General features: G+C 40.5%; 11 protein-coding genes and 1 long non-coding RNA gene across 21 annotated transcripts in view; 7 read left to right on the plus strand and 5 right to left on the minus strand.

Annotated features, from left to right (window-relative positions):
* The window catches only part of LOC124196773 (probable glutamate receptor), a 104,707-nt gene that overhangs the window by 22,301 nt on the left and 56,266 nt on the right, over positions 1–26,140 (minus strand). The window lies entirely within an intron of this gene.
* On the minus strand, positions 296–3,006 carry LOC124196789 (brachyurin-like). Of its 2 annotated transcripts, none has more exons than XM_046592014.1 (6): positions 2,869–3,006; positions 1,424–1,783; positions 1,263–1,358; positions 1,029–1,195; positions 636–968; positions 296–568 (listed from the first exon to the last, which is right to left on the minus strand). In XM_046592014.1, the coding sequence occupies exons 2-6, from the start codon at positions 1,725–1,727 to the stop codon at positions 476–478; spliced, it is 993 nt and encodes a 330-aa protein (XP_046447970.1). In that variant the 5' UTR covers positions 1,728–1,783; positions 2,869–3,006; the 3' UTR covers positions 296–475. The 2 variants fall into 2 exon arrangements, with proteins under 2 accessions (XP_046447970.1, XP_046447969.1); XM_046592013.1 differs by lacking the exon at positions 2,869–3,006 and adding an exon at positions 1,842–1,981.
* On the plus strand, positions 2,495–4,027 carry LOC124196797 (protein SGT1 homolog). The gene is made up of 5 exons (XM_046592023.1): positions 2,495–2,653; positions 2,719–2,767; positions 2,832–3,063; positions 3,119–3,303; positions 3,364–4,027. Exons 1-5 carry the CDS (start codon positions 2,622–2,624, stop codon positions 3,868–3,870), a joined length of 1,005 nt encoding a protein of 334 aa, XP_046447979.1. The 5' UTR covers positions 2,495–2,621; the 3' UTR covers positions 3,871–4,027.
* LOC124196770 (dynein axonemal heavy chain 10-like) lies at positions 4,117–7,519 on the plus strand. The gene is made up of 8 exons (XM_046591986.1): positions 4,117–4,286; positions 4,350–4,443; positions 4,507–4,686; positions 4,749–5,108; positions 5,164–5,396; positions 5,452–5,767; positions 5,824–6,513; positions 6,572–7,519. The coding sequence occupies exons 1-8, from the start codon at positions 4,219–4,221 to the stop codon at positions 7,517–7,519; spliced, it is 2,889 nt and encodes a 962-aa protein (XP_046447942.1). The 5' UTR covers positions 4,117–4,218.
* Positions 7,498–8,768, minus strand: LOC124196804 (TIP41-like protein). Of its 2 annotated transcripts, XM_046592043.1 has the most exons (5): positions 8,668–8,765; positions 8,254–8,598; positions 7,961–8,183; positions 7,741–7,899; positions 7,498–7,677 (listed from the first exon to the last, which is right to left on the minus strand). In XM_046592043.1, exons 2-5 carry the CDS (start codon positions 8,568–8,570, stop codon positions 7,591–7,593), a joined length of 786 nt encoding a protein of 261 aa, XP_046447999.1. In that variant the 5' UTR covers positions 8,571–8,598; positions 8,668–8,765; the 3' UTR covers positions 7,498–7,590. The 2 variants fall into 2 exon arrangements, with proteins under 2 accessions (XP_046447999.1, XP_046447998.1); XM_046592042.1 differs by having other exon boundaries at positions 8,254–8,768.
* Positions 8,955–10,622, plus strand: LOC124196803 (ataxin-3-like). The gene is made up of 4 exons (XM_046592041.1): positions 8,955–9,083; positions 9,182–9,346; positions 9,413–9,549; positions 9,614–10,622. The coding sequence occupies exons 1-4, from the start codon at positions 9,060–9,062 to the stop codon at positions 10,230–10,232; spliced, it is 945 nt and encodes a 314-aa protein (XP_046447997.1). The 5' UTR covers positions 8,955–9,059; the 3' UTR covers positions 10,233–10,622.
* LOC124196781 (chymotrypsin-like elastase family member 2B) lies at positions 10,931–12,970 on the plus strand. 2 transcript variants are annotated; one of them, XM_046592003.1, is made up of 8 exons: positions 10,931–11,070; positions 11,141–11,243; positions 11,315–11,487; positions 11,553–11,730; positions 11,792–12,169; positions 12,251–12,343; positions 12,431–12,582; positions 12,651–12,970. In XM_046592003.1, the coding sequence occupies exons 1-8, from the start codon at positions 10,984–10,986 to the stop codon at positions 12,843–12,845; spliced, it is 1,359 nt and encodes a 452-aa protein (XP_046447959.1). In that variant the 5' UTR covers positions 10,931–10,983; the 3' UTR covers positions 12,846–12,970. The 2 variants fall into 2 exon arrangements, with proteins under 2 accessions (XP_046447959.1, XP_046447958.1); XM_046592002.1 differs by having other exon boundaries at positions 11,792–12,343.
* On the plus strand, positions 13,615–14,880 carry LOC124196805. Its single transcript, XR_006875823.1, has 5 exons — positions 13,615–13,793; positions 13,854–14,023; positions 14,101–14,267; positions 14,330–14,499; positions 14,571–14,880. It is a non-coding gene; the product is annotated as an uncharacterized LOC124196805 (long non-coding RNA).
* Positions 16,064–17,721, plus strand: LOC124196795 (solute carrier family 23 member 1-like). The gene is made up of 6 exons (XM_046592021.1): positions 16,064–16,219; positions 16,282–16,535; positions 16,598–16,825; positions 16,888–17,029; positions 17,096–17,237; positions 17,314–17,721. Exons 1-6 carry the CDS (start codon positions 16,126–16,128, stop codon positions 17,465–17,467), a joined length of 1,014 nt encoding a protein of 337 aa, XP_046447977.1. The 5' UTR covers positions 16,064–16,125; the 3' UTR covers positions 17,468–17,721.
* On the plus strand, positions 18,348–19,781 carry LOC124196796. The gene is made up of 4 exons (XM_046592022.1): positions 18,348–18,653; positions 18,718–19,320; positions 19,386–19,567; positions 19,657–19,781. The coding sequence occupies exons 1-4, from the start codon at positions 18,550–18,552 to the stop codon at positions 19,779–19,781; spliced, it is 1,014 nt and encodes a 337-aa protein (XP_046447978.1). The 5' UTR covers positions 18,348–18,549.
* On the minus strand, positions 19,858–23,720 carry LOC124196798 (UDP-N-acetylglucosamine transporter-like). 7 transcript variants are annotated; one of them, XM_046592024.1, is made up of 11 exons: positions 23,598–23,720; positions 23,254–23,411; positions 23,113–23,138; positions 23,000–23,048; positions 22,391–22,452; positions 22,263–22,322; positions 21,229–21,528; positions 21,009–21,131; positions 20,737–20,920; positions 20,548–20,666; positions 19,858–20,482 (listed from the first exon to the last, which is right to left on the minus strand). In XM_046592024.1, the coding sequence occupies exons 5-11, from the start codon at positions 22,391–22,393 to the stop codon at positions 20,267–20,269; spliced, it is 1,005 nt and encodes a 334-aa protein (XP_046447980.1). In that variant the 5' UTR covers positions 22,394–22,452; positions 23,000–23,048; positions 23,113–23,138; positions 23,254–23,411; positions 23,598–23,720; the 3' UTR covers positions 19,858–20,266. The 7 variants fall into 7 exon arrangements, with proteins under 7 accessions (XP_046447980.1, XP_046447981.1, XP_046447986.1 ...); XM_046592025.1 differs by adding an exon at positions 21,602–21,885 and having other exon boundaries at positions 22,263–22,452; positions 23,113–23,196; positions 23,271–23,720; XM_046592030.1 differs by having other exon boundaries at positions 22,263–22,452; positions 23,113–23,196; positions 23,271–23,720.
* On the minus strand, positions 24,079–25,928 carry LOC124196790 (alpha-(1,3)-fucosyltransferase C-like). The gene is made up of 3 exons (XM_046592015.1): positions 25,276–25,928; positions 24,554–25,203; positions 24,079–24,485 (listed from the first exon to the last, which is right to left on the minus strand). Exons 1-3 carry the CDS (start codon positions 25,717–25,719, stop codon positions 24,137–24,139), a joined length of 1,443 nt encoding a protein of 480 aa, XP_046447971.1. The 5' UTR covers positions 25,720–25,928; the 3' UTR covers positions 24,079–24,136.

The raw sequence follows: 26,140 nt of genomic DNA on the forward strand, positions 1-26,140 counted from the left end.
TCATTCAATTACGGCAGTATAAAACTGACTGTACACGAATGCCAACGATAATGCATTGTTATTTACGCGACAGGTAAAATGCGTCATCTATTTCTTAATCAGGATCGTAAATCAAGATTAAGGCATTTTCAATTTAAAAAAAAGGCGTGTCTCCTACGATCTAATTGAACGAATAATATTCCGGTGCTACATAGGATATTCAAATGCTGATACCAAAGATTCAGTTCAGTTTTCGACTGTTCTTATGTCATGTCCTTATTTTATATAAGTGCAAAGGCCTTGATACACAATTCGGTTAATGATCAAATATTACAGAGAATTTTTTATTATTCACTCTGAAGATATAACCAGAGAATCGATTTGTATTTCAATTAATTGTTAAGTGAACATGTCTCATTGCAAATGATCATGTGATCATTTCTAATTATTTCGGCTGCTTATTCCTAAACGTTAAAATGAATTGGAACTAGCTTTTTCAACGCGCTAAACCTCCGCAGGCCGGAAAATTTTCCGGGTAGACGCAGACCAATATTTCGGGATCAAATACCGTTCCAGCATCAGGACAGTCCTGGATATGTTTCAATTATTAGCTAGTCAACGAATGAATCTTTGGAAATGAATTTTAAAGGAATTACGTAAAGATAAGCGTAGCCGTTGGAACATTTGTAAAAAGTAGTGCAACAGTCGCAGGCCGGATTCGGGTAGATTCCGCTAGGTTTTCCTTCACAGGTAAAGTAGCCAGTGGTTGGTGCAGGCGTTGTTGTTGTGGTGGTTGTGGTTGGTCTGGGAATTCGGGGGATGCCCGTCGTGTCGTGAATCCAATCGATAAAGTAACTGACACGCGCGCAAATGTTCGGTTTCGTGGAAATTGAACATTCGACACTCGTGTCACCAATCCAGGCCACACCCACTACCGTATATGTGTTCCAATAGGAATTGTAAAGATTCATCGGTCCCCCATCATCGCCCTGAAATGTAACAAGGTCCATAATTGATAAATGAATTTGTTCTGCGATAAGAATTCATACGTGACAAAAGTGTCGATTGTAACTCGAATCACTGCAAATGATTTTGTCGCCGTGAAAAGGACCCACTACTTCGCCGGAGGCTTTCTGCTGACAAATTCCGGTCATTCCGGAAGAATCGATGATGGAAGAACGGACACTCCGCAAAACTGGGCTCGTTCCGCTGTCAACTAATTATGCAGAAATAAATTTTTGTTTAAATTAGCAATCGAATCAACTAAAATTTCAAAAATTTACCGGAACTGGAATAATTTCCCCATCCGGTGATGGTTACATCAAAATCAACGAAATTTGGGTCATCCGAATAAGGCAAACAGGCCGGTCGAGCGTAATCTATTTTAAGAGATAACAAATATTATTCATTTTATTTTTTAAAGGTTTTCTAGACATTTGAATACCGGACATTACGGCCGCTTCCGGCAACTGAACAAGGGCAATGTCATTTTCCACTTGTCCGTAAGACCAAAGTGGATGGATATTCCATTTCTTGGTACTGAATTCTTGTCTTGGTAAACTGTTGGAATTGGTTACGTCATGCGCTCCCAGTATGGCGGTGACGTCAACAACTCCGTAAAGGCAATGAGCGGCCGTAAGGATCCATCGGTCGCTGATAAGAGTTCCACCGCATTGTGCGGAATCGCCGCTCCAAAACTGAACCCTCAAATAAACCATCCAGGGGAATTCATTGGGTTTCGTCTCCATACCACCAACTATTCTGCTGATTGGTCGATTGGCAATTCCGCACTCAACAGCTCCGCCTGTAAATCTCAAGTGAAATTACAATGTAATCAATTAATTTAAACAGGAAATGCTTACTTCCGTTGACGAATAACATGAAAATGGACAACAAACTAAAAATGACCCTCATTTTCTATTATTTGGGAATCTTGTAATTGTTCGTTCCGACCGCTGTGTAATTTGGCAACTAATTGCTACTGGGTTCCGACGACAGACTTTAAATACCCTGAGAGATTTTGGGCAGAGTTCCGATTGCCTTAGGACTGCAGGCTTGTGCATGATTTATTGGCGCAATCTAACATTCTTTTGTAATTTGTTTTAAAAAATTGGATTTCGTATTTTTCAGGCGGCAAACGAACAAACGTTGGACATGTTGGAATCTTGAAGAAAATATGGTGGTTTTATTTGTTAGAATACCGAGCGCAAACATCGACTCATTTTTATTTTAAGCTGGAATCTGATAAAACTTGAATGTCACGGTGGAAAGATAATTTTGTTTGTCGACGACGGATCAGAGTCTTAATTTTTACGACCCGTCAACATTAAGATTACGTTTTAAAATTTTGAAGAATTTTTCACGACACAAAATTGAGTAAACATATTCAACTGAATATTCATTTGGTAACTAGTTTCCTTCGTAAAATTTCCTAATTTGTTAAAAACAAAGCATGTGAAATTTAAATTTGAGCAGAAATTATCTAAAAATTATCTAAAAGTTGCTGTTTAGCAGCACTTGGCTACCAGACGACGCCGCAATGGAAAAAGCATTTCTCGGAAATTCTAGAAAAATTTACGTGTTGTTCAGTTCAGTCGTTTGTTTGCCGAGTCTTTCGACAGGTCTCTTTGAGTGAGGCAAAAATGTCTTGTGATACTCCATCAGAGTTGGTTTGGTAATTCGTTATCACATTAAGCTGTTGACATGGAAACACTGACTGACTTTACTTTTCTTTTACAGTAAGGCCAATGCAGCTTTTGTCAATGAAAATTATGAGGAAGCAGTAGAGGTGATTTGCTTGACTAGTTTAGTTTTAGGTAGCACTAAACTAACCACTTCTCTTTTAATTCTAGTTGTACAATGAAGCTATTAAGATTGTAGATGATTTACCTGAATATTATACAAATCGGGCTCATGCTCTGCTGAAACTTGATCGTTTTGCTGAATCCAAAAGTGATGCTCAAAAAGCCACAGAACTGGATCCTAGCGACTCTAAAGCTCACTTGAGGAAAGGAATAGCTTGCTTCCATCTGCAACAGTTTGAAGAGGCACTTGAAGCGTTCCAGGAAAGCTACAAACATGGAGGTAACTAATTTCAACATTTTTCATGAATACTCAGTGCAGCAGCTTTTCATTCTAGGAAAACATCCATCAGATGGTGTCAGACAATGGATTACTTGGACAGAAGAAAAACTTGCCAAATCTAGAAAGATTCCTTTGGTCATCAAGCATGATTGGTACCAAACAGAAAGTCATGTTTGTGTTACTGTTCTCGCCAAGAATCTCAACCCTGATGCTGTCAAAGTAGATTTTGCTGCATCAACAGTAAGTTTTTATCTAAAAAAAATGTCACAAGTTATTGTCACTAAAATGTGTGTTTCATAGATGGCGATGAAAGCAAAACTACCGGATGAAACGGATTACGAGCTCAATTTGAATTTGTCTTACCCAATCGTGCCTGACCAAAGCTTCTTCTCAGTCATGAAAACCAAAGTCGAGATCAAAATGAAGAAATGCGATGGTATACGGTGGAGTTCACTCGAGGGCCAATTGCAGGACAATGTCAAGCAGATTCCTGTAGCTGCTGCATTATCTTCTGAACAGCCACCGGTCTACCCATCATCATCTGCCAAAAAGATTAATTGGGACAAGATTGAGTCGGATATCAAGAAGGAAGAAGAAGAAGAGACACCTGAAGGGGAAGCTGCTCTCAATCATCTGTTTCAAAAGATTTATGGCGAAGGATCGGATGAAATCCGCCGAGCCATGAACAAGTCGTTTCAAGAATCCGGTGGAACTGTACTCAGCACAAACTGGGACGAAGTAGCCAAAGAGAAAGTTACAGTCAAACCGCCTGATGGAGTCGAGTTCAAAAAGTGGGACGAGAAATGAACTACCTGCCATTGAAAAATAATTTTACCGTCCTATACATTTAAATGGGCCGTTTTTTGTTAAACACAGAAAAATAACTTGCTTCTAATTTGCCTCCTGGATTTTGTCCTCATCTCGGGTTCTTTTTTGAAAATAAATCGTTCTTTTTGCGCCACAATTTTGTTTTGTCCAGAAATCGATAACTAGTTGCCACGGTAACCGTTTCAAACTAGTTTTATTTACACCATGGAGCTTTCTAAACTTGATATCAAAGGACTAGCTTTATTATTACAAAAGGTTTAATTCAACCTCAAATTAAATTTAACTTACCACCAATTTAATCGATTGGTTAATCAGGTTTATCTTCCAATGATGGAGCATTTAGCGCGTAACGAAAAAAATCGGGAATGGCTCGACACACTGACTGATTTTCAAGAGTATACAAGTTTTCATTTCACTAAACATTAAAGAAAGTAAAATTTTTAATGTATCAACATTAGAATATTAGTTCAATTTTTACTGCTGATTGAAGATCGCGATCTCACCAAAGTTGAAAATCCCATTAAGCCAAAGACCTCAAGTAAAGGCTATCCGGTATTGATTACAATCCTTAAATTTTAAAAAATGTAAATTTTAAATTGATTTTTGAATGAAAAGACAAATTTTCCAACACTGAGGGACGAGTCCGTCTTCTGGCAGAAACAACTGATTGATCTCAGCCATCAGCAACAATGGATGGTGCAAAATTGGGGAGAAGTGACGATAGAGACGGAATCATCCTTACGCCAAGTCCACTACACTCTCAAACTCTTCCGGCTAGTCAGAGATCCAATTCAAGTGAATATTTCATCCATGAAATTTTCTCTGAATCCTAATTAAAAAATAATTTTTTTAAAAAGGTTTTTTCAGAAAACAGATCGATAGAAAGGATTGATCTTTACGTCAAATCCCTGGCCAGTGCGTTAAAGGCTGTCATACTGCAACCCAGTGCAAAATCAGGGATTCACTCAAAGTTTTCCGAATTGGTGGCCAACAACACTCACATTCTTGCCCGATGGATGCTGCACGTCCTGCAACCGACTAATCTACTCAAACCGGAAGTGGAATTGGTCGTCAACGCCCTCAAGGTGTGGGAAATTCAATGGGCAGAATCCAAACTGGAAGTGGTCGGCAAACTAACCGGCCCGGAATTTAACGCCATGTTTCTGGCCACTCGTACAGTCCTGGATAGCATCTCAACAGTCCAGTCTCTGATCAAGGTATTAATAAAATTAAACTGAATAGAATTTTCTTTTTACCTCTAGAATGTTGTAGGAGACAAAAGCTTTGAGGGAGATGTCGGAACAGATCGACGACTACTTTGCCCGTCAGCGGCTGATGGCCACAATTCGAGACAAATTGGAAAAAAGGATTTCCAAACTGGAAATCCGGCTCTTTTTGGTTGACAATCACGAAGAATTCCAGGAATTTGTTAAAAGTCACCAAGCGGCTCAGAAATTGACTGAAGCGGAAATCAAATCCACCATAAAACACGTCCTAGATGCTCAGTAAAATTACAACATTTTCATTTGATTAATAAAACATAATACCTTTTTTAATTAGCACTTCGTTCGAGGGATTGAAACTGCTACGGAAAATCATCGACAAGTCTCATTCACTGGCTGGAACGCATTCGGGATCTTTGGACGAATTCCTGGAACAAAATCAACGAGAGCAACTGAGTCGATTGTCGACCGAGATCCGCCTCATCCGCAGAGGATTCGACATGACGGATTACTTGAACGAGAAGGAAGCCGAGAATGTTGACATGGCCCAGCGACTGTTTGAACGTCGTTTACTCTACCATCGAGTCAAAATAGCTTTGCTCACCATTTTTCCTCATCCAAATGATTGGGACGAAACGGCCGCATCAACCAAAGTAACGAGGGGTGCACTTAATTCAATGCCAAAATTACACTTAAACTTCTTTAACAGATCAAAGAGCAGTACATTGAATTGGCCAAATATTTGAAGTCGACAGAGGATAAATTGCACAACAAATGGTTTACAACTGTGCAGAAACGGGCCAACAAAGCCATGGCTCAGCCCATCCTGAAAAAGACAGCCAAAGGATATGTGACGACACTTCAAGACACTTTGCAAACCATTTGGGACGAAACTCGATTGTTTTTACAGACGAGATTCCAAGTTCCGCACGTCTGCCACATTTTACTGATGCAAAAACCGGATTTGATCCATCACAATCGAGCCATCGTGGCCATCCTGGAACGTTTGACCTCGGTGGTCGAGAAACTTACCCCGTTCGAATTTGTTGTCCTCACCAGCTGCTACTCTTCGGTGGAGGACGGATTGAATTTAGGAACGACTCACGTCACCTGGCCTTCCCTTTGCCTGGCCAGTTACATCCAGGAGCTGATGGAGAGTGTCGAGAAATTTCAGGGAATGGCGGAAGATGTGGCCCTCATCTCTTCTGTTTTGGACAAACGAATCGCCCAGATTAACGATTTCCAACTGTTGGTCGAGTCTCAGCACGACCTCAACCCAGTCACCGGTAGTGGCCCGCCCTCTGCTGACCAGTTTTTCAAAAAGTTGAGTCAATCGGGAGACGAATTCTTCCTCAACGTGAGGCGGATCGTCTCCGAATTGCCACCCATTCTTCTCCAGGTAAAAAAAAATGACGTACCAATAAAATTTTACATTGACGTAATTCAATCGCTTCTAGGTGGAGAGTATCGTGTGCAATTCGCAAACAGGATCGGCTCCTGAATTGCAAAACTATTACGACTATTGGCGAGAGAAGATTTACGTGGTAATTTTGAAAGCAGTTCAAACTAGATTGTTTGAGGCGCTGTCCAATTTACTTGAGAAGGGACCCGCCCAGTTTGTCATTCAATTATCCCTCCGAGATGCTAAAGTGGTGGTCGAGCCGGACTTGGAATCCATCGAACGCGACATATCCAACATCTCCCATCACTGGATCGAACGCAGTTCCTTGGTGCCTGAATGGCAGGAAGGATCGTGCAACGCCTTGCCGGTGGACCAACGATCACTTTACGACCGGCTGAGTCGTGAGCCGTTGCTCAAAGTGACACTCCAGCGGGACCAGGATCACTGCAAACACCTAGTGGGAAAACTAAGGGGCATCATCGACAGGTGGAAAGATTGCGCGGAATTGTGGAGTGTCAACAAGATGGGAGCCTGTGAAAAGTTGAGAGGCACCTCGCCCACATTGTCCCAATACGACGAGCAAATGCAACATTACCGAAACTACTGGAGCGAAAGGGTTGGTGCAATGGAGGCCCAGGTGGTCACATCTTGCGTCACTCTGCAGATGAAACAATTGAAAATGGCGGCGACGGAACACATCAGGGAATGGATCCGCCAATTGGGGGCCACCTGGTTGGCTGCTACGAAAGAAAAACTGGAAAAAGTCGAAGAGCTGATTAAAGTTAGACACTTGCAGGTGGACGGCAGCACGGAAATCGACTGCGAAATCCTAATGATGGAAGTGCAAGAAAGTTGGCACCGATTGTATCACTACAACGTCGTCGTGCCCGAGGAGAACAAGGCAAAATTCAAGGGCGTCCACAAAATGCGTCGAGTTCACGCTAAATTGAAAGCAGTTCAATTCAATCCCAGCAAGAAAAAAAAGGGAAAAGATGCAATGTAATGTGAGAGCGAATCGTTTTTTCGACAATAAGTAAACGTGCTATTAGTCGTGAATGCTTTTGTATGTGTGTTCTAAAATTCCAGTTTTTCGTAGAGTGAATGAGAGAGCGACAAGTGTTGAGAAATTTCGTTGGGATCACCCCAGAAGACGCGAGGGACCTGTCGAATTGAATTGTTTAGACATTTTTGTACGTTGTAATCAATTTTGTAATACTGTCATACCTTGAGGTCCTTAGCCTTGCTCTCTTTTGATGTGTATTCACGCAGAATGTATTGATTATCTTTCTCGTAATAGAGTCGGGTGTCGTTGATGCGGATAAGGACGTCATCGACGCGCAGGTAGAAACGCAATAAAACAAAGAATCCGCTTGGCATGGCTCTCTAGTGACAACATTTGATATCAACTTTACAAAGAATGTGAATAAAAAATGCAGATTCATACCACTTTGATGGAGAAAGAGGCGCAACCGTGATCGGCGAGCTCATCCTCGTATAAATGAATTTCATCAAAGAAGAGAATGGCTTCCTTTTGTTTCAGTTTCTCCATGTCAATCCTCAAGTCGGTTGCACTGACTTTCAAATCTCCAAGGACAGTCCCCCGATAGTCTGTTGTAAAGGTCCAGTCAAATGGATGGCTTACTTTGTGTGATACATTCATGTCTGCTCTGATTTAAGAATTAAAGATGGCATGAATAAAGCAAGCACATTATGGTAATTTTTAGAAATGATCGTTACCTGGATTCTTTCCAAGCTTCTGCTATCGCAACCTTGACTAGATCTTCCTTGTCATTTACTAACTTCAAGGCATCCAAGGCATTGAATTCGATTCCAGAGCCGTTGGAGAGCTGAATTCTTAAAACATTATCGGGAAACACCATGTCAGGCAAATGGGGGATTGATAGATCATGAAAAGCAGCATGGCGATCTTTACTGGGTGAGTTTCCAGTTGACTTGGAAGGAAGAATGTGGCTTTTAACTGTTTGTATAGTCCATGGTAGAAAGTCAAAGCTCTCTTCCGTAGCAGCCGGAGTGGAAACAACGTTCCTGCTCATACCTTATTTCTATCGAGTTAAAATCTACCTAAATCAAAACACTACTGTATATATTTTGGCAAGAAAGAAAATGGGGCTGTTGGATAACAATTTTTACAGTTGTCTTTTTTCAATTTTAATCCTAATAACCCGGCGGAAGTCAGCAGATAACTCGTTTGAATAGGGGACCAGGTGTGCGTGATGAAAAGAAAACCTATGGACTAGCAGACGATTCTAGAAAAATAGTTAATTATTGATATTAAATAAAAAAGTAATGTGAGAATTGAAATAAAATAACAGTAATTTCAAATTTTTGTAATTAAAAACACTAACTGTCTTTTATTTTTTTTAAATCGTTTAGTTTACTTGATTAAAAATGTGGCAACTGAGAACTGACGAATGAATAATAAACGAATGGCAACGTTTTGTTGTGAAATCCTACTGACTAATTTTTCTTGATAAAAAGTTTGACAGCCGGAATCAGCGATATTATTTCGGTGTTTTGAAAATATGGATATTATTTTTCACGAAAAGGTATTGCTATTCTTTTATGGTATGGTTCATTGCCTTTTAAACACTGTGTAATGTGTTGAACCAAGAAACGTATTAAATCATGTCTTGTCAATCTATAGCAACAAGGGTCGTTATGCGCACAACACTGTCTAAATGCGCTTCTTCAAGGACCTTACTTTACTGCTGTTGATCTAGCTACAATAGGGCATCGTTTCGATGAAGAGGAGAGAGCTCGAATGGCTGAAGCTGGAGTCTCCAGTGAAGAATACAATCGGTTCCTTCAAGTAAATTTCATCATCATAATTTGTTTCCGTTTTCAACAAAATAAAATTACTAATGTGTTTACTTAGGAACCATCATCTAATGTGGATGACAGTGGCTATTTTTCAGTCCAAGTCATCTCTGAAGCACTCTCGGTATGGGGACTAGAACTGATTCCTTACAATTCTTCAGATCCACGTGCAGCTGTGACCAGACAGTGCCCAATGTAATTATGTAATGCAGGAATATTTCAAAATATTTATTACAACACATTTCATGTTTTTTTCCAGAAATGAAAATGCCTTCATCTGTCACTACAGAGACCACTGGTTCTCTATTCGAAAACTAGGCAGACAATGGTTCAATCTCAATTCCATCCTGTCAGGCCCTGAACTCCTTTCCGACACATATCTTTCCCTCTTTCTGGCCCAGCTGCAGACTGACAAATATTCCATCTTCATAGTTGTAGGTGACTTGCCTAGTTGTGAGGCTGACAAGGTCTTGAGTTTAGCCCCCCTCTCTCCTCGCCACTTTAGAAAAGCCCCAACCAAGAAACAAGAACCAGAAGAGGACGACGAACAACTGAAGGCTGCACTAGCCATGAGCTGGAAAGAAATGGAAGAAGGGGATGACCAAGAAGCCCTGAACAAGGCCATTCTACAGAGTTTGCAAAGCAGTCAGCACGGTCAAGAACTGCCAGCAGCTATCGCCCCAGAGGCGAGCATCAGCACTGTCGACGAGGATTTGAAACGAGCCATTAGCTTAAGTTTAAGTCAAGATCACGGGGAAACATCTTCGTCTACCGCAGAGGCCTCCACATCGTCGGCCATCTCCGATTCGGTTGAATTCATTCGACAGAGAAGACTTCTCCGATTAGGACAGTCAGCCACATCGCCAAATAACCCTTGAATCAATCAATTGCCTTTTTTGTTTTCATCCTTTTGTTAATTTCAGTGTTTAAAATATTCCGGAAAAAAGGAAGTGATGTTTGTTTCCTTAAAAAAGAAGTGGAGTTGTCTAAATTCAATTGTGTAATATGATTTTGTCTCTTTGTTTTGAAATTCTTGAGCTAATAATCCGACTGCTATCGACTTGATTAAATGGTTTGTGTACAATTCTAAAAGCGAATCGGATTGAAACTAATGGTGTTTTGCGAATTTGTTTAACGTCTCTATTACTTTGTGAATTGATATTTAAATATGCGCCAGCAACAGTTTGTTGCCATTTAAATATTGAAATGCGATAACAATAGCAGCAAGCTGACAAGTAAATGCAATACACACAACACATTCAATGACATTTTCTAAAACATTTTTACTTGTCTGGCTTGGAATAAAAATGCCACTGATTTGGTAGTAGGGATATGGAAAGCAATGTCAGCAAACACACATGTTTTTAATGTCAATGTGCGTTTATTCCCGCGTTTACTCAAATTTTTAGCAACTGATCAAACCCAATTTTCCAATTCAAACAGTGCGCCAACTGCTGTTGTACGGGTTGGGCTATTTGCTGCGATTGTGGACCACCTGCCAAAAAAAAAAAAAGTTAAACACTCTGTGAAAATAATCAATCGATATAGTGAGAATGTGAGTCCTATAAAAAGGCGATGTCAAATTACCTGTGATCGCCGACAACATAGCATTCGTCGAAAAAGGTAATTATGATTCGATTTGTCACTGTAGTATTACTACTGGCTTGGTCGTGGAATTGGGCGATTGCCGAGTCCACTTTTGAAGACGACTACAATGTAAGGAAAATTTTGATTATTTCAATAAGTTTTAAAATATAAGTTACATTTGCACCGCGTTTTTAAAAAGGGGAAATTTGTTTACAATTCCGAATTGGGAGGTGATGAGCTTCAAGGATCAGATTCTGACAAAGCCGCAAATGCAGACGCACCCTGTGGACCAACGTACAAAAGTAAAATAATTGTGTTAATTTAATTAATGATCTAATCGACAGTTAAGCTTACTGAATCTAACCATTTATAGTTTGTCGTGACTACAATGCAACGACAACCAGCGGAATCATTCAACCGTTGGATCCGTTGGTAGTGGGACCATCGCCGAAAATGTGTTCCTTTTCCATCGTGGCACCGCCCGGTTATCGCATCCAAATGACTTGCTCCATCGTCCAGATTAGTAGAAGTTGCAGTTTTCTGAAAGTAAAACCATTTTGTACCTTTTTTTTAAAAAAAATGTTTAGCACTCAAATTTGCTTGGAGAATAGTTACGTGACGGACAGGTGGTTTTGGCTGATCCACCAACCGTCGATGAAGTCTACACTTCCAACGGCAACGTCATTGTGGTGGAATCTCAACTGCTTCACTATGGAAACACGTTCGATTGCAAGTGGACAATGATTGCGCCAATTACAACTACAACTACATCAACAACAACTCAAAGACGTGATTATTAAAACTATTATTTTTCTATAATTGAGCGTATACTTTACGTGATGTGCTGCAGCACTGGCGACTGAATGTGGCCGATCGAAATTCACGTCGTCGAGGATCTTGGGTGGAACGGAAGCCAATCCCAACGAGTTTCCGTGGATGGTCCACCTCGTCGTTAACAAGGATGGAGGGCCGTATACGTGCGCTGGAACTCTCATCAGCAACCAAGCCTTTGTGACGGCCATGAGCTGTTTTCTAGACAGCAAAGGAAACTTGTCATGGAGCGGCTTTACAACCATCACGTTGGGAGCGCACGACTTTAGCAGCAACAGCAACGACCGCAATCGTCAAGTCGTCCAATGGACCAGTGGACAGCTGGGCAGTTGGCCTCAATATGCAGTAGAGGGGGATTGGGCCATTTTTAAGTTATTGAAACCTGCTATTTTAAACGGTAATCGCCAGCAGCATCTCTCACGTCTTTTGTTGAGAAATGACCAGCACCAAACTAATCATGATTCCCGCGCAAATGCAGATTACGTCCAGCCAGCATGCCTGCCGTTTGCCAACGAACCGGATCACTTGAACGATCCCGTCGTCCTCACCGGATGGGGCGACTACATTCCTGGTAAACCTATAAAACCTTTTACAAGTGTTTTAATAATTAAACAATTAAATAGAGACAAATTATTATTTGGTTGGGTTAATTCACAAGGCGTTCCGAGCCCTGTTTTACGCAAAACTACAACGACCGTCATCTCCTCGGCTGGAACAAACGGCCAGTGTCAGCAGACGGCTGGAATAGGTTCGTTCTCGGGCGACAAAGTCATTTGCAGCGACGGATCTAAAGGGCGTCGCCTTTGTAAAGTACGTACCTATCACACCCCGAGGTTATTTAAATGCGCTAACCTGTTTGACTGGAATAATTCAATCAGGGTGAAAGAGGAGGGCCGCTGAACTATTACAACAAGGAGCTGGGCCGGTGGTTCTTCATAGGAATCGGCATGATGGGAGACGAAAGCAATTGTCTAACCAACTGCAAACCAAACGTATTCACTCGTGCCAAGGCAATATTACCGACGCTTTGTGGTTGGAGCGGTGTCACTCCTCCAGACGGCAAATGTAGTTAGGCAAACCACAGGAATCCTATTTGAATACAGTCGTGACAACATATTGCCCTCAAACACAACATGACCTAAAACGTACTAATAAGACTAATAATAATAAGTAAACGAATACAATTCAATCAAATCAATGCAGGCATGATCTACTTTATTTTACCCCAGCAAAAATGTGAAAGTTGGCAATAACCCTAAAATGGATAGGAATGAAACAGCAGTACTAGACGGTAATAGAAACCAAGTTCTGATAACCTGAAAAATCGAATTGGGGAAATGCCAAAGTTGAAACAGCCAGTAAAATGGTTATAGCCTAAAGCGTTTAATACATAACTTGCTGCAATCTATAAGAATCCCACGCTCAATCAATTTCAATATTAAATACAGATCAATTAATGGCTAAATGCTTTTTTATGCTGATAAAATATTAAGACAAATGAAATACAGTACACAGCATATTCAATGGAAATTGTCCTCTACAAATTTTGCTATCCCAGAAACTGCTGCCCAATGTCAACAAACGGTCCAGATGTTCTAACTAACAATTACTAATTCAAATATTGTTGTCACCACTCACCCCAGAAACGGCGTTCACTAACTACTCGTCTGTCGTGCAAATATCGGAGCATCAATAAAGTTTGTTTCTATTTGCTTCACGTGCGGATCACCTGTGCAATAAAAGACCAATGACCCCCAACCTATAGTCCACTGACGATAATGTAATCAATCGATCAAAAAGGGAAAATGTAGAAACCCCTCCTATAAAAAGCGACGTCAAAGCTTATTCGGTAGCACATTTAACTTGCAAGTGACATAATGAGTTTGCAAGTGACATAATGACTATCTTCTCCGAATTCCATTTCGGTCTGCTGGTGTTGTTGATTTACTCGATCGACGGCCTGACTATCGAAAACCCAGTCCAACTATCAAGGGACGATTACTGTCCACCAGAATATAAACGTAAGCATTTCTCAACATTACAACATGTTATGATCATGATAATGTCATATCTTTCTGCAGTTTGTAGTGACGAAATGGCCACAACTCCGACGGGAAAAATCACACTTTCAAATTTAGCAGTTGGAAACTCACCGAAAGAGTGTTACTTTGATATTTACGCCCCTGTCGGCCAGTACGTTCAAATGACCTGCTCGGACGTTTTTAGTTCCGTCTGGACAAATTATTTCTCGGTAATGAATGCACCAGCTATTTCAACCCTCATTTACTTACATTTAGACGAATTCATTTCTACTTTTTTAAATTTTAGCTGCGTGGAACGGTCGAGACTTTTGCGAGTCCACCTGTGCTCAAAAGGATTTACACATCGTACGACAATCGAATGGGCATGTATCTTCACGAGTGACTAGTGGTTCGATCGAGTCAATTGCAATTGGGAAATGATGACGGTACCGTCGGGAACGACCGACTTCAAATGTAACGACGAATCTTTTCTTATTCATAAAAACAGAACTTGGCCTAACCTCCCTGAATTTTAGTTTGTATTCACGGACGTACTAAAACGTCCAGCGGAACCATTCCTCCTTTGGACATGTCGACTGGAGAAACGAGATGGTGTCGCTTTTACATCGAGGCCCCTTCCAATCAACGCGTTCAAATGACTTGCTCTTCCATCAACCTCGGCAATTCCCCAACGAGTTACATGAGAGTTAGTTGATTGTTCTCAACTAATTGATCTTATTCATAATAGTCTGCGCTAAATGTGTTTTCTTTTGACAGATGAGAGGACAAGATATCATCGCTCAGCCACCCATTGTTAATCAAATCTATACAACAAATGAGCATTATTTGGACTTTGATTCTCGAATCACCAACCCAGACTGGTTCGAATGCAAGTGGACCTTTGTGCAATCGTTGCGCATTCGAATTATTAACATAATGGTTGGCATCGCATGAAATGAATTGGAATTTAGAATTTTTCAATCGCTATTTCAAAAACGTTTAAAGAACGACACGATTCTTGTCGTTCTTTCCCACTTGATGTAGCGACGAGCAAAATGGATTTTAAAATACAAAAGTTATAGCAGCATGGACGTATTCAAAGTTGGAAACGATAGTTTGGAAATTTCTGCGATTCAGGATAACTCAAATAGTTTGGGATTGTTAAAGTCGATCAACAAGTAAATCTGACTTTTACGGTACGAAACACGACGGGCTATCAAATTCCACAACAAAGCACCGACCAATTAATGGATAAAGGATTGTCAGTGATAATAAAAATGTCAAATTGTTAAAATATGCTAAATGAAAAAAGAAAATTGGTAAATGCTACCAATATTTTACACTAAGGAGGTATGAACAGCTGTTTTGTTTTTTTTAATCAAAACTAAGTGGAAAATTTATGGAAATAAAAAAGACCAACGATTTCCTGCTCAATACAGATGGTAAAAATTTAGCCAATCGGTTCATCACAGCCCAAAAGAAAACTTGGTGGATGGGGGACGTACTGCTAGGTTACGTACTGTTAGGTACTTGCCTACTTGGGTTGGTCGTACTGTTAGTTTAGGTGAAAAATCTCTGGAATGTGGCTTCCTATTGGGGTCTGACGCAAACGATTCCTTTCTCAACACCCATACAAGAGATCTCGGTACACAAAATTCCTCTAAAAGAACAAATGAAGTTTGATTTCTTACCTTGACTGGTAAGAACGAAAATGAGTATGAAGACTCGATGAATGATTCTGGCCGTACTTTCGTGAAAGAAAAAGGAATAATAAAAAGAGGACGTCCCCGTGAATACGTTCACATTCACATGAACGTACACGAGGACTCGAGGATAAAAGGCGGAAAACCAGGAAGGGGTGATGAAGAAATGACCGGATCCTCCAAGTAAACGAAAGGCCAACCTAAAACGACAAAATGTGCAAACATTTAATACAATTTATGAAACACACTAAAACTGTGGGGAAAAAATTGGTCAATTATGAAACGTCAAGAAAAACATCCGAGAATAAAACACAGGGGCACATTATCCCAAATTTGGTCTTGTGCATAGAAGAGGACGACCAACCCCGTTCGCACAGCAGGCGTCTCCGCCACAATTTTCGTCTCGGTAATCATCAACCACTTGCACTTTATTGTCATCGTCTTCTCACAATTATTTAAAACACGTCAAATGTCCACATTTCCGCAAGGGGCAAAGGATGGGGCGTGAAAAAACTCGACATTTTCATTCTACTACCGGTAGATGGCAGCAATTGTAACAAAAACAAAATAAATTTCAAAATTCCAAACTGAGCATCGTTCTAGTTTGGACATTGTGCGCTATCCTGACCATGAGCGATGCCTTTCAGACAGGATCGCCAGCCAGAACCGACAATAAAATCAACATCCTCTACGAAGCCCCTTGGTTCCGGTTTCCCTATCCATGTAATGATTAATGAACAATTGCAAATTGCCCATCAAATGAACAACATTTCTGCAATTGACAGGCCAATGGGGTCTGCCGACGGTGAGCGTAGCGGCCGTGTTCGGGATGTTGGCGGGAGTTTTGGCTTCGGCCATCGAGAGCATCGGAGATTATTACGCTTGCGCAAGATTGGCAGGTGCACGACCACCTCCGGTTCACGCAATGAACCGAGGCATCGCCATCGAAGGGCTCGGCTGCATTCTGGCCGGCCTGTGGGGATCTGGAAACGGGACGACCAGCTACTCGGAAAACATTGGAGCCATTGGCGTCACCAAAGTAAAATAATCGAGTTCGAATGAAAGAAAAAGTTAAAATTAACCAAATTTCCCTTTTGTTAGGTGGGAAGTCGGAGGGTGATTCAAGCGGCCGCTTTAATGATGATGGTCTTTGGTGTCTTGTCGAAATTTGGCGCCCTTTTTATTACCATCCCAGAGCCAATTATTGGTGGCATATTCTGCGTCCTGTTTGGAATGATTGCAGCCACTGGATTGGCCAATTTACAATTTATCGACCTCAACTCGTCAAGAAATTTACTCGTCCTCGGCTTCTCCATCTTTTTCTCTCTGGTGAACAATTAGGAAATGAAAATCTGACTTGTTTTCAACGTCTAATTTCTAATCATTCGCAGGTTCTATCTCAATGGATGAAAGCCAATCCTGGTGCCAGCAACAGTGGGTCACAAATTTTTGATCAGATTGTTACTGTTTTGATGAGCACCAGCATGTTCACAACAGGTGTTTTGGGTTTCTTTTTAGACAACACCATTCCAGGTAAAATAACTCAACAAATAAATTTAAAAAAAAAAAGTTCTTTTAGTGAAAAGATTTCCCTGAAAGGTACTGACGAAGAAAGAGGACTGACTAAGTGGCTGGCCCATCCTGATCCTAATACAAAAAGCAGCAATGAAGAGTCAGCACATGATCGGGAGTTGCCTCAGTGCACTTATGACATCCCCCTCATCACTCCTTGGTTGAAAAGGTGACCCCATTCATTACGCAAGACTTTCTCCTTGGCTGACCAAAAACTGTTGGTGTGTCATTATTATTGAAAACAGACAAGAATGGGCAGCTTACTTGCCTTTCCTGCCATCCTATCGGCCAGAAGTTTGGAGTGGGAAGACAAAGAGCTGCTGGTGGAGAGGGGAGAACAAGTGCGAAGATAAGCCAAATGGTAAAACAGCTGCAATTCAGATGTCCTCTGTGGAGTGATGACAGGTTGGATTGATCAAAATCTTCACCCATTGTTCCCCATCAGCTGCCTGATAAGAATTCGACACGTGGTCGGAACTTCCTTCACAACTGCAATGTGATAGCGAAGGGTTAAATTTTCTATCGAGGACTCAGCTGGTTATAGGCTCTTAAATTGTTGTATTCAAATTCGCTTACGTTTTTTTAAATTTAATTTTCACTGTTTATTAAACAGTGTTAACATTTAATTTTCGGGCAGAATGCAAAACACGTAATCACCACGAGACGAAGCAGCAGACAGTCTGTGTAATTTACATTTCTGCCAAATTGCCATAGCAACAAATACAGGACGCCGCGCCACCTTTTATCGACGATCATTACTCATTAGTCATTATTACCGTTATTACTTCAAGCAAACAAATTTTTTTGTTGCAAATCATTTCATTATCCTCAAATTTTGAATGAACATGAACATATCTAGTAAACAATTTGATTTAATTTAATTTTCTTATTTGTCGGTGTCCAGTGCTATTGTTTTTTGTCATGGTTATTTTCCCGAGCTGCACCTGCAATTAATGTGAATGATGACATCTGGGTTTCAAAGGCATCATTATTAGTCAATCAGTCATTAATTAGATCTCAGTTTCCGATGAATTATTTAGAAAATTGAAAATGATTGGAATAATATTAATCTGCTTATGTAACCCAATGTTTTCGAGTTCTCATGATCAACAGTTTGGGCTGTTTTTAGTCGTTTGACAAGTAGTACTGACAATCTGAGCTCCACCCTCAAACTCTCCCCTAAACATATGGGGACGGGCTGATGACAGTCTTCCATGACGAAAAGGGCCAATTCAAATGATATCGTCACCAGCAGGTATAATGCGACATGCAGGTGCCAGAAAGAGACTTTTTAGGAGTGCAGCTTGTTTAGTTATAAGCGCCACATCAGCGGCAGGATGCTCTTGGGGTTATAAATCCGCAAAGCGTCGACGAGCTTCACCTCTGAGTGAAATAGCTGCATCACTGCGTCTTTATAGATTGCCTTTCGGCCTCTACCCAAGAAATTTTACAAACTGTTATTACATACAATAGTCGACAGAATGCTCTTTCGTGCTTCTCGTCGAATATCTTGCTCTTCTGTGATTGCTGGTGTCATCGTCGGCTGCTGTTTCTTCTCGTTCGTCAACCAACAATCAAACAAACTGTAATCAACTTCACATGTCAATAGTTTTCGTAGGCCTATGACTCATTTGTAATCATTTTTATAGGTTTTTCCATCCATCCAAATCAAATGAACCATCTCCCGACAACGAAGATCTAGCCCAAATTGACGAGTTTACCGATGACTTTAACAACGAGACGGGAGCCGATGGCTACATCGTCCCGAATATTATCCACTTTATCCGTTTCAACAAATTCGAACTCAATTTCGTCGATTACATCGTTTTAAAAGCGGCGATGCGCAACCACCGGCCGGACCATTTTTATTACCACACCAACATCAAGAATGTGACCTACGACGGCAAGTACTGGGACTGGGTGAGAAAAGACGAGCAACTCTGGTCCCGCATTCGAGTCAAGTACCTCGAAGCTCCGACGGAAATCTTCGGCCAGAAACTGAGCGACGGATGGCGGTTCCACCACGGGAGCGACATCGGACGCATCCGCGTTTTGATGCAATACGGCGGCATCTACCTGGACAACGACTGCTTCGTCATCCGCTCGCTGGACAAGTACCGCAAATTCGAGTGCGCCCTCAACTGGGACGACAAACAATTCATGGGCACCCAAACTTTAATTGCCCACAAGAATTCCCGTTTCATCAAACTCTGGCTGGAATCTTACAAGGGCAATTATCATTCGGATCGATGGTAATATTTCAATTGGTTGATTAATACCTATGTTTTAAATTAATTAAATTAACATGTTGTTGCAGGTACTACAATGCGGGAGAACGGCCAACGACTGAAATCCTGTTGCCGAAACCGCATTTGATCCATCGCGTCAAAGGCGATTTCGGGGCTGCCACTAGCGTTTCAATGAATCTCTACAAGAATCGGAAATTTGACTGGCGCCATTTGGATATCATCCATTTGCTCATGAATCACCGCAGCTACAGTGAGTTATTTGTGATAATGTTCCAATACCAAATTTATCATTTTTTTCTGATGGAATGCAAATCGTGTTTTGATCAATTGTTATTGCAGTGGACCCCAAATACAACCAGACGCCCGTCTTTGACGAGAACAACATCCGCACTTACGAGTATCCATTCGGAGACATGGTCCGCCAGCTCCTAGACATGCAATCACCTAATTCTCCTAGTCCATAATTACCTATACTGTGACTGGTTTTCAAATGAAAAAAAAAAGTGAATTGTTTGATAAAAATATAAAATCATGATGATGTGACAATATAAGAAAGAGTATGTTTGATTTTTCAGTTGAACACTATTCGTTAAATTTACTTAGATTCACAAAATCCTTTAGCAAAACTTTCATCATATGTAAATATAAAGGACTAAGAATAAGATTCAAGCAAATTCCGGCATCTCGAACACTCTGCCGACCGAGTTGCGAACCCTCGCTGTTTACTGTGTAAGATAAAGCCTCTTAGGAGTAGGTGGGGTGGTAGGGGGTGGTTACTAAAAACGCCCCAGTTTTGTTAGTCGTTGGTTATGTGGCCTAGTTTCGGAATATCTATAGAACTTATTTCTACACGCAACATCTTAACCTGAATCTTGCGATGAAAAATATCACAGGTTATTTGATGATATCAATTCCAGTGAAAACTCACTCGGAATTGATTAATTGCATTTCAATTTTTGGGGGGCACAGAATTGGCGGAATAAAGAAAAGTGGCCAAGATGATGACGCAAGTGCCGATGAGGAAAGTTGGAGTAAAAGTGTCGTCGTCGCCCAGTAGAAAATGGGAGAGGACGCATGACAGGGCGATCGAATTGGCAGTGGCGAACGTTTTCAAAATGTTGTCGGCGTATTTCATCGTTCCGGCCACGAGTATCCCGCCCACAGCCTTTTTGATGATTTGATTGGTTTTATGTTTATCTACAAAAGTCAAAATAATGGATAACAACAGACCTGCATGGCGGCTATGAGCCACACGAATGGAGTGTAGCCGTGAAAATAGCCTTGGCGAATGACGACGGCGCCGTCCTTGATCACGACGCCCATCAAGGCAAAGAAAACGCAAAACAAACCTAATAAAAATCAGAAGTCGATATATAATGTTCGATATTATATGAAATATATAATTTAGTTGAATGTTACTGAGCTGGAAACTTCTGATGAGCAGCAGCGGCTGCTGTCCGTTTTTGATGATCTTCTCGTTGTAGACGCCGGCGAATCCGCTGGTCATTGTGGCGCATCCGATGGCCAAAAGGCCCAGCCAATAAGTCGCGTCATCTTTATTAGACCGGAAACTCAAATCCCCACTCTCCTGATGGAAGTGAACCTGATGAGGCGAGGCAAATCAAAGAGTACTAGAGTAGAATATAAAGACAATTTTTAGGTCTATTAGCTCTGCTGTCTAATTATTATACCTGAGTCAGAATGACTCCCGACATGAGCAACAACAGGGAAAGCCACCTTTGGACTGATATGACTTGATTGAGTAAAATCCTGGCGAACAAGGCCGTCGTCAATATTCTAGCCTGATACGTTACCTGGTCATTCATGCAGGTAAAACAAAACATTATATCCATTTTGAATCAGAATATGATTTGATGGCTGCTAATTATATTATCGATTAAATAGACTCACTTGGTAGGTGGTGGCGTCGACACACGACAGGGCGTAAATAATCAAATTGTCCTGGACGACATAGAGGAAACTGGGCACGGCCAAAGGCAAGGCCTCCAGCGGCCGGCACAGGATTTCTTTGTACAAGAGTTTGGCCGCTTCTATGACGGAGAAATTCGATTCGGTGACGACAATCAGGGCCGTAATCAGAGTGATTTTGATGGTTTCCATGGTGAGGACCAAGGTAGACACCAGGTACTTTTGATTGGCCGCCGAAGCGTTGATCATCGAGGCCCGCATGCAGAGAACTGTGGCCGTATTCTGAAAGGAGAAAATATAATATTAACATGCTCAACACCAATTTTTAATAACAAATATTGACTTATTATAATACCTGAATGGTCAACAGTAATAGCAAGCCATAACGAGTGACCGACGGAGACGCTTTTATTTGCATTGCGCTTTTCGCCTTTAGAAATTTCTAACGCTCTCCAATATCTGAACGTTTACCACGTAATTATAGAGACTAAGCAATGCTGGTTTAGCCGTCTTTGTGAATTGAAGTTAGGTGAAAAAGATCCCGAAATCTTTCTGGAAAAAGTCCACTATTATAGTTAATATACTGCTCAGTGTCGGTTCTACACTGCAACACATTTTTTCGCAGCATATGGTAACACACTGTATTGAAAAAAAAGGAGAAAAAAAAAACAAGTTTGCCATGAGGCTGGTCGTCTAAACGACTCCGCCTCCCCTACTGAATGGACTTGCATCAGCGGAAAAACTTACTTACTTAAGCTTAGGCTAAGGCTATTAATGTTTGCCGATTTCAAGTGAAACTCATCACTGAATGCAAACAGTTTCTATTGCACCAACTTTCTATTTTCTCATATTTATGCGATCGAGTGAAACATTTCTGGAAGTGGCAGCAAGCCAGCAACCTATTTGAGTCTAACGCAAACGATCGCTTAATTCTCAACCCCCCCATAGGCTACAAAAGATCGGTAGACACAAATATCCTCAAAACAAACACATCAGCAGGTTTTTTGATTTCTTACCTTGACTGCTGGGAAGAACGAAAATGAGTCTGAAGACTCGACGAACGGTTCCAACGGTACCTGAAAAAAAAATGAGGAATAATAAGACAAAAGGATGTCCCCGTCGTGAAACGAGGAAAGGGGAAAACCATATCAGGAAGACTGGGTGATGAAGAAATGGCCGGATCCTCCAAACAAACGGAATGTCAACCTGAAACAACGAAATATGTAAAAATGTAATAAAATTTATGACACACAAACTAAAACTGGGGGAAAACAATATAAGCATGGATAAAAACATTCGAGAATAACACACAGGGGCAGCACACGGCACAATATCCAGCAAACTCCGGACTTGTGTGTATTAGCAGAGAACGACGCACCCCGTTCCCAGTGCCATCGATTTCACCACCATCGTCTCAGCAATCAAATCATCAACCACTTGCACTGCACTTTACGAGTATGATGGATTTTTCAATTTGTACAATTTTTTTTATAATTTTTTTTTCATTTGCCAAAAAAAAAATCAAAATTTCAAATTGCATCACAGGTTCTTCTTACAAATAACGGTATAGTAAACCAAAACGAAAAAATCTCACCCACTTGCCCCCATCTACGGGGTAGGATGAATTGGCTTTTGATTCGTTTAGATTTTAACGTTGATTATCTCGATTACGTCTCAAGGCTTATATGATCAGGATAAAATTTACTAGTATAGAAAATGGGTGAAATGAAGAACATACTAGAAAAAACCTTACTTGACGGGATGGAATTGTCATCAGTCATCACTCATCAGGTTTTGGTTTTCTAGTTTGAAATAGTCTCGATATTATTTTCATACTCTATAATAAGCAAAACATGTAAGACTTACAGAATGATGATTCTAGTTTAGGTAATCTTTTGTTGGGGGTTGACAACCAATTGAGATCATGGATCAAACGTCAATGCATCATTACTTGATTGGTATTAAAAAATTTCACATTAGATATTATTAGTATAGAAAAGCAATTACTTAAATTTGTGTAGTACAATTCCAATATTTTAGTCAGGAAAAATTGAATCGCAGATTTCTTCCTAGATGTCATATGTTCACCGGTGTTCACCAATGTAGACCATTTCAATTACTTCATCTATTGCCCCCTCACACATATTACTTTATCCTAATTGAACCTGTCACAATGAATTTTAGATAAATTAAGGCGTGATTCTATGTGTGGTTTAAATTCCAAAACTTTCTTGATCAAAAGAACTTAAATTATACACATTTGTCAGACAAGTTGTCTACATTCTACAGCAGTGACAGTGACATGAAACACAAACACTTCAATAAAAAAATAAAAAAAAGGGAGATACAACCGATTTTGTAGGAAACTTAATCATTATTCGTGCTTTAACTATTCACATTTTGCAAAATCTGAATCTCACAGCAACAGAGCCACACAGGTTTCAGACTTGAGACTTCTCACGTGGCAGACGCAGACGAAACTTGAGTTGCTGCCATGCTGCGTAGCGCAATTTAAAAATTTCGTCAATCAATAATTTCAAAAAAGGTCGTAATTTCGTAAATTCGTAATACTATAATATAATGATATAATTAGTTAATGGAATAATTCAATTGGCTTGTCTCTTTAGACCATGGAACCATCATCGTCAACATCAAGAAAGTGACGTAGGCCGGGCCCCCGGGGAGGATGTGATTAGCAGGCTGATTTTTGTTTATTTTGGTCTCCATAACAATTTATCCAATTTTTCAACACGTCCCAAATAATAATAAAAAAAAAAAAATCTGTATATTTGCTGATTCAAAATAAAGCGCAAGGAATGCAAAAGAATTCTATACCTTTGCCATCGACTTTTTTATTTGCTCATTCGATATCAAATAAACTACAGAGACTTTATGAAACTGGCGGTGAACGTTTACAGAAAGATTGATTGTCCCACCAATCAGTCATGTTTGGATAGGTTTTCGGTGGCATTGTCTTGTTGTGTAAAGAGGCACACAGGTGACACATGCCAATGTTAACATCTTTCTGCTTGTATCGGGATTCAAAGTGGGGCTTCCACCAAAAGTATTCGTTGTACAGCGTGTCGTTTTTGTCCAGGAGAATCAAGTAATCGGCCAATTTCCGCATATTTTCAAATTTGGCCGCGTTGATGAAAGAATGCGGCGGCGCAATCTTGTCGTAGTGATCGTGAAGTCCGTAGACGATCGGGATTATCGGACGATGAAGCATGCCGAAAAACCTTTTGAAAAATAACCATTTAAATAATACACTTGTACATAACATATTTAGGATGTACAGGTTCGTTACTTTTCGCTGATGTAATCGCGACATAACGAATTTTCGAGGGCCATGTAAAATTTGTAGGTTTTGCCAACCATATCACGACAGTCTTCACTCGAATTATCTACGCCCACCTCCTTTGGACATGACATAGTTCCACAGGCACCGTACACATCAACTTGGATATACTTTTTAATTATATTGACCATCTCATTTCTACTGCTATGCGAACCAGCACAGTTTGAAACCATCCAGGCGGCCATTTTCGTCTTTCCGATTGCATAATTGACTTTTTGATTGGATAGTAATCCCTTCATTTGGTCGTCACTTAGATGAAGAGGAACGTTTCCTGTCGGTCTTACGTAACCATAAGGCATAACCATGTCGGAGTCCCATCGGTACGTCAAGGTCCAGTTGAAAAAATGTCCTAACGGCTTCGTGTCCAAGGCTTCAGTCCAATCCGCCGATTCCAAAAGCCAAAAAACGTAACGCTGATGAAGAGACCGGTTTTGGGGCAAGTCATTTGGTTTCCAACTTCCTCGCATATGAAAGATCACAGCGTCGTAGTTCTGGACATCGCTGCGATTCGTCGAAGTTTCGCACTGCCAAACTGGACATCCCCATTTGCTAAATGCATCACGGCCGACTCCCAGGCGAAAATCAGGAATTCCCCAAAACTGAAATTAAATTTGAATTTGCTGACAAATCAGCGCATTAAGGGAAACATATGACGGTTTCTTAATTCTTACGTCATTCCAGAATAGAATTCGTTTGAACGGCGGGTTAACGTCCAGCAAAATATCCTTTTCATATTTCTCTACCAGTTTATAACGTTCGTAGCTACTGTCCATCTTCAGTGACTGTTTATTCGTGCTGCTGCTGGGTTGTGTTGTCGTCAATATATATAGTGACTGAGTCATGGGCTGTGTTGCCCTTGTTACATCATCTTCTAAACTTGCAATAGGGGTAAAGTTTAATAAATATCTTGATTCAGTGGTTAAAAAAAACATGTGTTCTCCCATAGGCCTAAATAGTTTGGCTATTGGGTAGAAGTAAATTTCACTAATCATAAAAACCATCAAAATTAAACTAGTGATTTTGACGAGACGGAGATGATTGAAAAGTGTCGTTCTCAAGCGATAGGCGAAACGATAACGAAATTCTTGTCTTTCCATTTGTTCAAAAGAAATCATAGAATTCCACACACGACCCGCTATGAAAATATCTGATACTTTTCGTGCTGTGTATACGTTATATAGCCTTAGGGATCGTAATGTAACTGAAAATATAAAATGTCGCTACTAGTCGGTAGCTATCAGATAAATTAGACAACACACGTGTTCTTTTCCTGATGCTGTCTCTCAAATAGTAGCTATATACAGTAGTAGAGAGGAACATGACTATTGGGTGATGGAGAAATGTAGGCTACTCGTGGAAATTTCTCCCGCTCACGCCCACATTTTGCTTTTTCATTTAGTCATCATCCAATATTAGGCTACTGCGTCAGTACTAAATTATATATAGGTGGAACATGAAATAATAACATGTCTTACAGTATGTATTATAGGCTAATACCTTTAGTATGTATGGTTAATTTATATTACGAATATATAA

Source organism: Daphnia pulex, chromosome 7 (assembly GCF_021134715.1).
Source record: "Daphnia pulex isolate KAP4 chromosome 7, ASM2113471v1".
In the NCBI taxonomy this organism is placed as follows: domain Eukaryota; kingdom Metazoa; phylum Arthropoda; class Branchiopoda; order Diplostraca; family Daphniidae; genus Daphnia; species Daphnia pulex.